The sequence below is a fragment of the Osmia lignaria genome, chromosome 12 (assembly GCF_051020975.1).
Source record: "Osmia lignaria lignaria isolate PbOS001 chromosome 12, iyOsmLign1, whole genome shotgun sequence".
Lineage (NCBI taxonomy): Eukaryota > Metazoa > Arthropoda > Insecta > Hymenoptera > Megachilidae > Osmia > Osmia lignaria.
This window is the reverse complement of record NC_135043.1, coordinates 6,386,585-6,400,511: the sequence shown is the minus strand read 5'-3', so window position 1 is coordinate 6,400,511 and position 13,927 is coordinate 6,386,585. Positions and strand designations below refer to the sequence as shown.

Here is a 13,927-nt window from a genome sequence, read left to right as displayed (position 1 = left end):
AGCCTCCCCGTCAGCGCTTCCGCTTCTACACGGAACGATGGCTACCTTGCACATTTGTTTCCCATCTTTTTTCTCCTCCCCACGTTTGCAATTCGAGTGCAATATGCAGAAAATATGCACCATTAAATATATTCCAATGCGATGAAAATTGTCTGAAGAATGATGGAAAATTTTGCATACCTCCTGCCTGGCGTTTATGAATGAAATTTTGTGAGTTCAATGTTTCACGACTCGGTGGTCCGTTTTAAATCATTGTCGCGACTCGAAAGACAAATAGATTGCGCGAACGGATTGGAACGATGGTGTTGAAACAACTAGCATTCGCTGGTGCGACCAATACTGGATAGTTTTTTCCTGTTATCGATCATGGTCGCGGTTTGACGGGTATCAAGAGGTAACGTGGTGAGTTATGTTTTAATTAAAGTCTGTAGTGGACGATGACCAACGTGGAAACGATTCGAGGGGACACGTATGATCCGATGGTGAATAACGAAAAGAAACAAACGGTGGGAGGGAAAAAATGTCTCAGTCGAGGAATCTATCATTACTCCGCAAGTTTCCGTAAAAACTTTGTCAGATACGTGGTTTGCAGATAGAAATAAAACTGAATTGTCGTATTGCAAAAAATTCTTACATGATTTATTGGACGACTGAAACAAAGGTATGAAACGTAAGGTAAACGTTGCGTCTATGAATGCATTTTCAAGTATTTACTTTTATTGATGCAAACTTGATATTTACGTAATATTGAATTTTTTACTTATACACTCCTTTATATGAAATTTTTATCGAATTTTTATGGTTATTCATGTGTTATTTATATGAAACTTTTCTGCGACGAATACTTCATCAAATTGCGTATTATGGAAATTGATTTTCTATGTCAATACTTAGAAACTGGTAATCGAACGTAACAAAAATATAACACTTGATGCGTGTATTCGATTCACCTGCGCAAAATCATTCAGATAAAATTGTCTGTATTTAGCACCGAGCTTCGAATTACGCATTCGACACGTAAGCCATTTCTATTCAAATACCTCTGAGAGGCCGGATAAATCACAATACGCTATCGAAGCGTGACAACACGATTTTCTACAAACTTCTATATATTCTACATACATATTAGAATATTAACTTGTGACGTCTTTCATTTTGCACGGTGCACATGCGCTACGAAACACATATTCCTTAATAACTTTCCACAAAATTACTTCGATTAACAAAAGATTTGAATCATTTAGCAAAATTGATTTCTGACGACCTAATACACAAAGTGTGTCAAAATTATAGAATAGAAGAAAGTTTAATTATTGAAATTACTCGATTGACTGTTCTGCTCCAAAACACATAACACTCAGAATATTGAAAAATATTTGTAATATTAACACTTATTTTGAGAAACACTCGATTCACTGAAGAAACACACTATGAATAAATTTTTTTTTTTTTTTTAATCACTCGTTCTACGAATCGACTCCAAAATGCCCAAATTTCATTTGAATAATGCTAATAAACGAAGTCATTAATTAATAATTCTGAATTCATAAGAAGATGAGGAAACTGTTCCATCGAAATAGAAGAAATCCGACGGTAGATCGGGTTGAACAAGAGGTGCGTTCCGTCACTTGAAAATCGGCTGGCACGCGAGCGATTGACGCTTATCGGCGATCTCGTAAAGCTCTTTATCAACACCGATACCGTTTTCACTTGGTCGAGCTTGATAAAAACGTGAATGTCCCTGGAATCCGAGAAAAACCTGATCAGCTAACCCTTATACAAGGACGATACATCGTGATTCTCGATTTGCATCATTACACGGTTGAAAAAATGCAAAGAAACTCACTTATTTATCACTAAGTTTTCAACACTTTAACTGTTGTCGAAATTTGCACTGCACCAATTTAAACTTCCACGTCGACGTTTATCGTTGTTTCACGAAGGAAATCATTTTCTAAACGATGGTTATTCTCGTATATAAATATACTTATGAGAAGTACCAGTATTGGAGAATGTTTGGGTAGTCGATTAGCATGCTCATAAACGGAAGAGCCCGAGACCATAATTCATATTCGTTAAGGACTAAGGACGATACGATAACACGAGGATCGACGGAGCTTGTATCGCTCGCGTGGAAGAACTTTGTTCGTAAACGATAACACTCATTTTCAAATACACTGAATTAAACTAGGAGGAAGAAGGGTTTATGTTATTTAACACTTTGACTATCGTGCTGAAACTATAATTCCAAGCTAGAAAATTTTTTATAATATGACAACTGGATTCCTATGAAAATTCAAACGACGTTCACGTACAAATGATAGCTAACGCGTTGAAGTATTAATAATGAAAAAATTCTCAACTTTCATTTCCCTATATTGCCACGATGCATTTGAAATCCAAACTTCGAACACTGATATTCCTTTTAAAAATTCGTATAAAAGCGAAGATGAAGGAAAAATATTCCATCGAGTGGATGTCTCTTATGTCCGACGGTCGGAATGTTTCTCTGCTCCATTTCGATTCACCTATCGAGACGGCACAAGTGGAAATCGGGATGGCGTTCGAGTAACCGGTGGCCTGGAATCGAGCGATCCTTGCGTGAACAAAATCGCCACGTCGATGACAAGAATCGTAATCAATTCCTCGAACGGCAGTATCTGCGAGCTGCACTCTCGCGTATCGATTCGAACCGTGCATCTCGACGGCACGCCAATCGGGGCTGAACGCGATATTCATGTAAAATGATAATTTCGGGTTGTCCAATTGCAGGAAAGTTTCTCCAGGACGGATCGTTTGGAAACGAGTTTCCAAGAGATCGACGACCACTTCTCCCGCGCGCAAATATACTTCGCTCCATTGCTCTTTTGTCAACTATTTTCTCGTCATACGTATATCGTAGCAAAAATTTCGACCAAGCAACTTTGTCGTTTCCATCAATCGCTATGCTAATAACTAAGTGTTTTGTAAGATACCTCGTGAAAGTATGTAGATGAATGTATAAAATATATCGCTCGACAAAATTAATGGGGCTATTCTGCGCGACAAATCTTCAGACATTAACACGGTGGATTTTGTACTTTGTCCAAGATATCAGAGTGAAGACAACGACTGTTGTAAAATACAAGCGTGAATTTTCATATTACCAATGTTGTAATTTTCAAAGGTGTTGATCTGTTTGCACCCTCAGAAGATTCGTGAAATCTTGAAGAGTTTTATGCAGAAAATTCGAGAAGAAGTTAACGCGAAGAATTCCTGCGATTATGAATATCAATTTGTTTCAATAATTTGGAACCTTACTATACGCGGCAAAATTCGTATACGTAAACAATAAAGTCCTTTCGAGGTACGTTCGAATCTGTGTACAAATCCAGTGAACCGAACGGGCTGTTCGCGCGACACCTCGAAACACTCGAGGGTTCCTTGTCGCCGGTTTCGAACTCGATTTAACCCGAGCCACCGGCTGTTCGATGGGATCCCGTTACACTCGCACCTTTCCTACTAAGAAGCACCTCCAACATCTATCTCTACATCGATTGATAGAAAATTTGATAACCTCCCATCGAACAGTTCCCAAGTAGACCGACGGACACAAACTTTCAAGCGCGCGCTATTAACCCACTGTTACTACGAAACTATACCCTTCGCTGGGCAAGAAAGGATTCGTATTAGCATCGCACTTAACCCTTTCAGTGCTAAATACTTTTCATTATATTCAAACGAAGCATTCGTAACACTGTTATTCACGGTGGCTACTTCTGATTTATGAATTAAACGCTGGCCAATTGCAAGAACAAGACCCAAAATTCACCCAAAATAATGTTCGAAGCACTGGAATGAAGGAATTTCGCGGCGATTCACAGGAGTAACGTTGGAAACACTCGAATAAGATATCGCGCGAACTTAGCTCGCACCAGGTGAACACGGTAGAGCACTCAAAGGTTTAAGAATCGAAGATGGTATTGAAAGAGGTAAAAATGATAAGTGAATCGACGTACCCTTGGCTGCGCCATGAACGCCCTGGCCGCGCCGGGGAACTCTGCGTGCTGAGCCACCGTAGCGGCTGTATTTTCCCACAGTATAACCAAGTAACCTCGAACACTTCACACACACCGCTTTCACAGTGGTTTCCTCACTTGTCGATTCGCCTTATCGCGGCGATCGGTTTTAGCCCGTATATATCCCGGTTCGTCGCACTACAGGCTCGTACCGGAGGTTACACACCGACCGAGAGAGCAATCAGCGAATTACTTTGCCGTCGGCGGACGATCAGGAACAAACGGATAGAAGGGTTGTTTCAAGTTTCGAACGGTCGGCTGGTAGCCGACGGTGTCTGTGTTAAAAATCAGGTCCTCGCGTCTGCCGTCGACGATCGGGCTGAGAGAAAAGCGTCGTCTAAGTCGGAGCACGGTGTTGATGGGTAGATGCTTCCCGACGATCCCCGGATCCGAGTCGACCGGCGACGAGACGCTGTGACGGCGAGAAATCGAAGCGACCGAGCGTCAGCAGAGCTCGGCACGCGTGCTTGAACGTTGCAACAGGACCACGGCTACGGCCGGACACACGTGCTTCCTCATCGTCGCGGTCAAACCGCCGGAAGTTCCGCTGACCAAACGGTCAGAGAGCGTAGCTGGCCTCTTCGTGGCTCGTCAGTATCGCGACATTATCCTCGTCTCTTCTTGTCCAGCACGTGGTCCCTTTCCTTGCACGCTGTTTATCGTATACTTGGTATCTATTGCGATCCGTTTTCAAAACGTTTCAATCGAGTTCCTTTATTTCTCTCTCTCTCTCTCTCTCTCTCTCTCTCGGTTGAGTAATGCGCGACGATATAACGATCACACGAACGAGATCGCACGCGAACCACGCGGATACACGATAACACGACTGACAACTAGAATCTGGTATCTCGTTGAACCCGACGGACGACTCGTCACGATCACGCTGCTCCAAAGGATTACGGAACCGACGATACGTACAGATCACCACGGACACGACTATTCCCTGCTCTTTTTTGTTCACTCGACTTCCTATTTGGTTCGCCGTCGGACAACTCGGTTGACCGTTGATTTTTCACTCTTGTTTTCACATATAACGACACGAGTAAACACCTGGTGGACGTATGTCACTGACGGAACCAAAACACGTTTGCATCCTTTTCCCGACGTAGTTTCGTTGCCGAGCGAAACGGAGCAGAGCTCGGAGGGATGGCGGCGCGCGCGCGCCAAACACTGTGGCCCCCGTTCCACGTAACGTAACACGCGTAAACCGTAGACAAAGAGGGATTTCTCGAGGATGCTCGTGCAGTCGTAGGTGCGGGCAAACGAACTGTTCTCACTGGGGCCGATTCGGGCAGCCAGAGAGGATCTATGCCGCGCTGATCGGCGCGACAACGCGCCCGACACGAGCGAAATGTCGAGCGACGGTGAGGCGACGTTGCCACGACCGATTCCTCGGTTGTCCCGCGTCGATAGATCTCCGAGGTTGCCGTTCCTTGAAACGTGGCCACACGATACAGAGGGCACACACCGGGCGTTCGCGTTCAAACTGATAAACGAAACGGCGTTTAATGATACGCGTGTTGCGTCGAACGGAGTCGCGGAAGAAGAAGCGCGTTCCTCCTCGCGGCGATTACTGAACGAACGTACGTACGAACGAACGAACGAACCAACACCGGTCACGCAGTGAGGAGAGAGAAGAGGAGACGCGCCAGAGAGAGAACTGTCCGCGAGACGGCGGGCGACCCTCCTCCCTAACCGTAACTACTACTGCGTGTGCCACTCGTCGTAACTCCGGCGGACAGAAGGTGGAAGGTTGTTGGTTGGTGTAGGTATATGTTGCGCGCGGGCCGGCGGGCAAAGGCAGCAGCCACGGGAATATGCGTGTTTCGAGTTCTTCCCCCACGAAAAAGCACCGGTAGTATATCCACGGGAAAGAGAAGAGCGGACCGAGCGAGCGTGGAGAGCAGCGCCTAGCGCGGTTTTAGATCCTGCGCCGTCCGCAGTCGTTCGCCAACTGTCAATCAGCGCCGCGCTACGCCAAGGAGTGGGAGGCGGACGGGCACGCCCACCGAGCGCGGCCAATGCGCCCCCTGGTACCGCCTATATCCCCACCACTAAACCCTACGATCGCAACGCCGTCACGGCGAATTCGCGAACCACGGGATTCTCCGCCATCGCTACACCACTACCAACGAGACCGCCGACGAACGATCATGACGACGACGACGACGCCGCCGCCGCCGCCGCCACCGCCGCTACTGACCGACGTCGAGAGGACGACGAGCACCAGAATATAACGAACTCGTATTTTAGAATCGTTCCTCCATGTAACGCGATTGAGAACCTCTATCATCTCACGTGGCCGTGATACGACGAATAAGTGTTACCACGTATGACGCGAGTCTCCTTTCTAAGGAATACGTGCAACGAATTCTTGACCTGTGATGTCTTGATGTATTCTACGAGATTGTTTCATCGACACCATGAAACACAGTGCCATTACGTGGACATCGTCTACGTCAATGCCACCTACAGATCCTCGAGTGCTCTACAAATTTCTCCCGCGGCTCTGGCGAGGGACCGCGCGCGTATCGCGCCAAAAATAGTAGAATACCCGCGGGATAGGGCACGAGGTAACGTGCCGTGGCTCTTGGCAGAGGAATTCGGAGCGATTGCTCGATGTCTTAAATAACGAGACCAAACGCTGGCCGTCGGACGGTTCCAAAGTTTGACGAAATAGTCGAAAGTACGATTCGGAGCACCGCTATATCGCCAGTGTCGCTTTCGATCACACGCATCGTTATTCCATCGACAGAGGAGACCGAGGGTGGAAAGCCCTCGACTTTCTCCTGCTAAATATCGTTTCGTTTTATTGTTGCTTCTTCTTTTTTTTTATTCCCATCGTTATTAACGCAACGCGTACGGCCACAGAACGACCAACCGGCGTCGGTCGATCGAACTTTGAATGAACCGAACGAACAGCTGACTCCGGGCAGGAATTGGGTCGCGAACGTGCGGTTTCGAACTTTGAATGGTATTCGGCGTTGGGTGAGTAATAGCGACAGGAGGCGGCGGAGGCGGAGAAGGGCAGGGAGGCGGCTGTCACCGACATCACTCAGTGTCTCCCTCGTGGCGTTCACTTCGCTCGATTTTATGACTCTCTCTCATCCCGCTCCGCACTTTCACCCCCGCCTTCTCGCCACCACCACCTACCTACCCTGCGAGTGTTGCCACAGTGGCGCGTACACACGCGTCCCTTCGAATCCGCATAATCTCGCGATTCGACGTATTCGTTCCGTTTCCTTCTTTTTTTTTCTTCCTTTTAATCCTGCATCTACTTTTTATTTTTTTATTTTCATCGTGACGGTGATAGCTGTTCACCGTGGGCCGAAGGATGCCGTCACCGGCGAAATATGGGAGGACGAGAACGTGAATCTGGTTAATATTCGGTCGGATTAAAGGATGGGCCCAGACGTCGCTGATTTTACGCTTAATCCTCGACACGCTTCTTCTTCTTCTTCTTCTTCTTCCACTCGCTTTCGCAGTTCTCCTTTTTTCCCTGGATAACTCTTTCGTTTTCTTCTCGGCTGCCGAGCACTCCGAGTCTACCTCGAAGCATGGAATTCGCTCGATGAAAAATATTTTTCCACCTGGTACGCGACGAAAGCACGAGCTCGTTGAACGGTTCGTTTTTACCCGCGATACGCATCGTTGGATTTTTCGCGGTGGTTTATTCAAATTACGCCGCGACCTCGATTATCCGACCCAAACGGTCGGACACTTTGCACGGATAATTGAACGCGATTACGTTTTAACGAAGCGAAGATCGTTCGTGGCATTGATAAACCGACGGCGAAAAACCGTGCCACCCCGGTTTCGTCGAAAAATCTGCGCCTTTTTATATTACTTTCAACGTTTGCAAAGTATTGCATTTACACTGTCTATATTCCTTAAAAAATGCATGCTTCGTTAACTAAATAGAACATAAATGAGCTGCCTATAATCACAGTAATTTGTTCAATTTTATCGACAAATAAGGAAGACTGTTTTAACTTTCCTTATTTAACTACAATCAAGACGATGCAGTATATCATCAGATTTCCGAATAAATTCATCAACAGGGTGACAAGTTGTCAAGATTACGTTCCGTTCGATAGGATGTATAATATTTTCTAGAATCGTAAAGTAAACGGTATTTTGAATAATTGCAAAGGGTAGAATGATGGCGGAACGAGGAGTGTTTGAACGGCAGTCAGGGAGGATGAAAATCGCACGGTCACCGAGCGGATCTCTCGCTGGAAGCACCATTTATCCGGTTAATTCGTAGGTGTTCCGGACATTGTCGGGGCTTTACCTGGCACGGGACACTTCGAGCCTGTTATTTCGCAATAAATCACCACTGCGAGATGGAAGCTAGCTTGTCGATAGTAACGAGGGATTCTCCCCAGACCGAATCGCTCCCTCTCAGAGTAAACAGCCACGAGCCATTAAACTCCGCGTAATACCCGAAGATGATCGATTCTTACGTAACGTCGAAGCTGTATGGCTCGTCCTTGGCAAGAGAACCACGAGATGCTATTCAAGGGACGAAGCGTAAATGTTGATTGAATTTTCTGCCTTAAAATCTTTGTTGTACAAAGGATCTTAAAATGTCACCTTTCGAATCTCTACCGGTAGCTGATCAATAACTGCTTTGATATTCAAAGCAATTCGATAGAACCCATATTGATGAATTGAAAATTATCCTGCCAATTCAATTAAAATTTTAATACCTACACACGCCTATATTACAATGCTCTAATTGAAGATACCAGCAGATAGGAATACCCGCATAAATAATTAAACCTTCATTAGCAACTTTATTTTCAATCAGCAGAGTGTTTGCTCGCTTAATTACAAACCTTCTCGAAGATGCCACCCTGCTTGAATTCGTTGTAATATAACCTCGGCTTCATGGAAATCGACTCGTATTAAGACGAAAGACGTTTCCAAACGCTACACCGGTTACAATGCAGCAACGAGGCGTTGATACAATGGGCTATGCGACCTAACCCGTCCACTGTCCCTACGTAATTCTGCGAAACACCCCTGCTGTCTTCTCTATTGTGCCCCGAGGCATAACAATGTCAATGTCTATACCGTTAAGCCGTCGACGAAACGTGTACGCGGCGTACCCCAATTATTCCTTTCCCGCGAAACAGTTACAGGGCTACGCTTGCTAGCCTATCTGTTTAATATTTAACATACTTGTACGTGGTATTTGAAAACTGGAAAATGAACCAGTTTTATAACCATCAAAATTAAATCGAAAGTGGATTCTCACGTAATTGCTCCTCTGTCTGATTATCCAATACGAAACACTGTCGTAAGACGTTATAATTATCAGAGACTAATAAGATTTCACGTCGATGTTAAATTACTTATCGTTTCATGTTACTTTCACTCGATCAAGATAAACCGTGTGGTGATTCATCATCGCGATCGTTAGCAGACCGAATCATCGAGTATCCGCTTCGATTCCTCGCGAATCAGTCGAAGTGTCGTTCTTGCGAACCCGAAGAAACTCGCGGTCTCGAGACGATCCGCCGGCAAACAGCCAAAACTCCTGCCCCCTCGTTGAAGACACCACCACTTTCGATTTCTCCGGGTAAATTGATCGAACAAGAAGAAGACGAACCTCGTAGTAGAAGGAGGAGATGAAGAAGAGTAGAGAAAATAAGGGGAGAGAATTCAAAGTTGGTTGCTTCGAGGTTTATCCGGTAATCTGAACGAGCAGAGAACCTACCGAGATCAACGAAATGAATTACAACCCTTTAAGCAACCGAGATTAACCCCCTGGGCTGGGTTCTTCTCGACTTTCGATTCACCCAGTCCAACTGTTTTTTTTTTCTTCTTCTTTCCAATCATACGACGTGTATTTAATACTCACGGTACGAAGGGGAGTGTACGGGATTATATCAGAGCAGCGTATCAAATATATTGAGTTTTAAGAGAAGGTCCGTGAAGCGGTCGATGAGGTGCAAGATTCATTTATATTTATACTTTTCAATTTATACGTAATAAGAATTGCGGTCGAGTGTCCTCGGTGTATCGTTTCAAGACATGTACATTTTAATAACACTGCCAAACATGGTAGACTTGCATCAGAGTTAATCAACACGGTACTCGACAATACTGGCGCCTCTTAAGCGTCGAAAAACGTCTCGTCAATAAAATATTTCTACGCTAAATACAACAGCTCCTTTCATTCCTAATCTATGGTACACAATTCCCATCGTTGATGTACGATGTAAAACATTTATAATTCATTTACACCGCTCAAGTATACGCCGATAGATTCAAAGAAAAATAAAAAGAATCCCACGATCTTGCCGCAATCGCCAATTACATTTTCTCGTAATTATCAAGCCGTTCGATGAAAACGCTTATCGACTCGTTACGCCAATTTTCCGCTCGCGTGTATCCCGAAGGAGGGGGATGGGATAAAAACAGCTGATCCCCTGTAACGAGGCCAGGAGGATTCGAAGGAGTCCTGGCCGTGATTTGTCAGGCTCGCGAAACGCGACACTGATCCGATTATGCTTCTCGAATTACCAAATTCTCGGCTCTCTTTTCCTAAACTCTTCGCGCTACGGCCGCGTTCACGTTACGTGTGTGTGTTTATGCCTTTTAGTGGAGCACCGTGTGTTCATGGGGTTCGCGACGGCACCGCGGTAACCGGGACCCCAAAGCTCGTGAGAAAAAACGTCTGTTTGGTAAACAGACACGAATGAATTCAACATGGTGTAAGCAAACTCGAGAGTCCAAGAGAACGGAGTAAAATCGTGTAGAAAGAAATTGAGCTCCATTTTTATTTTTTCCAAACTATCTATAAAATAAAATAGCGAAATAAAATTATTGAAAAGTTGAGAACCTACGTAAATTGTATCAACCTGTTAATGGAATTCGATATCCAGTGTATAAAAAAGTGGAATACACGTTTTTTCCCCGTACTTCTTAGAACTCTGCTCCATTGTAAGTTCAGTCGTTCGCTTCGTCTCTCTCATTTCATTCACCGTTCATGCGTATTCTTTGAACGAGCTGTTTTTTTTTTTTTTTTTCTCTTACGCTCAAGCGCCGTGTACGAGCTCGTTCCTCGCGTTTCGTTCTTTCTTTTCGCCCAACAGATTCCGGGAAGCGATAGTTTTTTCTGCCTGGCCGCTCGAGCCGAAGAATCGTGTCTTTTTCTCTCTTCCATTCGTTCCGTCTCCGTCGAAGCGATAAGATACCGCGGTTAAACGATTGTTTTTTTTTAGACGCAGACGTCAATTGCGTGCATCCGCGCGGATACAACGATGCTGTTCGCACCTTGTTCGCGATGATACATATAGATATTGGCTACGAGGTTGTTCTTTTTTTTTTTTCTTACAAGGAGGATAGGATTACACGGTGGCGCTCGGCATCGTGGCGGATGGAAAAAAAATACTCTCTCGTCCATTCATTGTTCTAGCTGTTTAATTCTTTAACTACCCGCCCGTTAACGGAGGTTCTCGTGTCGATAATTCCGATATTTTCGAATAGAGAATAAAGAATCAACTAGTAACTACACGCGTTGTTGCGACAAGGGTAATTAATTATTCGTAAAAATGCTAACTAACGCGGCACCGCTCACGCCCATCCGTCTCTTCGTATTAACGCTCTGAAACTAGATAATGATAGCTTCAGCCATCGCAACAAGACACGCACGAACCTTCGTAGCAAATTTCTCGTTCAATTATTCCGGATCGTGTCGAACATCGATCGAGTGAAACGTAATCTTTCATGGCAAAAGTCCGATCGGGCACGATTATACCTTTTCGCACGTTTCCCATGCAGATCGTCGAATAACAAAGTCACGACCGCTGGTGATCGTCGATACAAATTTTATTCATGGTAAACACGGCGACCCGGTGCACCGTGACTGATGCCTTTCAGAAATTGATCGTCGCCTACGTCGTCGACGTGGAACTCGACGATCCGGGGTCGCCGTGCATACGGGGTGGCGTATTATAACAGGCTAAGGGCGGATAACCCGTGATCGATCACTCGACGTGAATGCGACACCCCTACGAACACATATCCGCGCCCCATTAAGCCCGCCCTTACCAACGACGTGCGCGCATCTATCGCGAGACGAGCCTCCCAGAAGATCCTATCGAATCGTCCAGGCTTTTATTTTTTTTTTCTTTTTCACCCTGTAACGGGAAATAATTGAGCGTAACGCCGGCCGGGTCGTGTAACATTCGAATGAATTCGATTTCGATAAGTTGGTACTTCGGTTAAAAGGGTAAATTTACTTGATCAGGAAAGTTGATCAAGGTTGTAAAAATTGCAATAATTTATCGCGTTTCGTTCTCTGCCGTTATCCATGGAATCTGTCGAGCGTGCCTCTCACGGTCGTCCCGTTGGCGATAATAGTGATAGACAGGCAACGAAGTTAACGTGGGCGTCTTAGCGAGGCACGAGCACTGGACCCGGCATAAATTACCATTGAAAATGAAGCTCGGAAATCTGATCTCGTCATTAAACGCTCCTCCGCGATACCAAAATTCCCTGGATAGCATGTAATTGCGCGTTAAGCGTTAAAAGCAAGCAACGCCGTCGTAAAAATGCGACAGAGTTTCTCTCGCGTTTGCTAATGAAACGGCACGTTTCTCGTTACTCCTTCCGCCCTCGCTCGGCGACCAATAATCGCGAGCACAATGTTCTCTTATCGACCCAAGGCTAATTGTTCCCTCCCCCCCAACCTTTACCAGCTCATTCCTGCCGACGAAAATTCAACCAATCATGATATTCTTATTTAAACCAATGACGATCGAATTCCTATATTTTATAAAATTTATAATACTTCTGGTTTTATGTTCCTTTCAATGTACGTAGAAGATTGCTAATTAAAATACGCGTGGCAAATTGGTTATTAGTATAATGATACGGTAGACATGAGGTACTGTAAACGTAACGAATACATAACGATGTTGCGAAAGTGATAAGAAAATTCAATACTCAATTTATACGTCAATCATGTCTCTATGAAAATCACATTGTAGCAGAGGTGAAGTTGATCGAGTGATCGAATGAGCTTCAATTTAACCCTTACACAGTTCTACCACGAATTGCACTTAATTATTGTACAAGCACCTAGTAATATCACGTAATGTTTATCGCCAAAAGGGTTTTGCGATGTTTCAATTACCGGTGTTTCATTTCAAAACCTACTTCAAATGACAATTATTATCTACCCATCCTGTAACATTTATCTACTGTTACACGTGTCTGTTTTCACTGTGGTAATCAAGTAAAAAACATAATAAATCAGAACGACGGTAACGTCACTCGAATGCCGGAGATGTTTAATTAAACGCTTGAGGCGACACCGAGCAACCCCTTTTCGTTAGCCGAAGCCCGAAGGTCTCACGCCTACGAGTTGCAAGGCGCATCAAAACAGAATAGTTTGGGTCTAACGAGTCCGGAATACCACGATCGTGGATCGGGCGAGGATTCGGTGCCGATGGAACTCGGCGAATTCCACGGAGGGACGGAGGAATTCCGTCGCTCGGTGCGTTCCGAAGCCGACTGGTTACAGAGAGGAGACACGATCGAGCAAAGGACGAGGGCAGAAATCCTCCAACGAAATTCCACTGTGACTAAACCCCCGTGGATGACTGGCAGGCCGGCTGCACACGGGATGCAACCGAGGGTTGGGGTCGTCTCACCGGTATCGCCGTCGGAAGATCTCTTCGAGTCCTTTGCCCCTCTCGTTCGAGAATACTCGAAGACCAAGGGGAACACGGGCAGGCAACATGGAAAAAGAAAGTCGGGAGAGATGATGCATCGGGACGATCGTTCCAAGGTATAGCCGTCCGAACGTTCGACTTTCGAACCATATTCTGGTTAATTCCACGAGACAAGAT

At 45.2% G+C, this 13,927-nt stretch overlaps 1 protein-coding gene across 6 annotated transcripts in view; it reads right to left on the bottom strand.

The window, feature by feature from the left end:
* Nucleotides 1-13,927, bottom strand: part of hth (Meis homeobox homothorax) — a 369,553-nt gene that overhangs the window by 330,474 nt on the left and 25,152 nt on the right. For 2 of the 6 annotated variants that reach the window (XM_034321376.2, XM_034321379.2), the window contains exon 1: nucleotides 3,999-6,486. The exons of 1 other annotated variant lie outside the window; for it this stretch is intronic. In XM_034321376.2, coding sequence (XP_034177267.1) covers nucleotides 3,999-4,013 — 15 coding nt within the window. In that variant the 5' untranslated portion in view covers nucleotides 4,014-6,486. Of the gene's footprint in view, nucleotides 1-3,998; nucleotides 6,487-13,927 lie in introns of those variants that run through there. 3 more of the 6 variants (XM_034321375.2, XM_034321377.2, XM_034321374.2) reach the window with 3 other exon arrangements.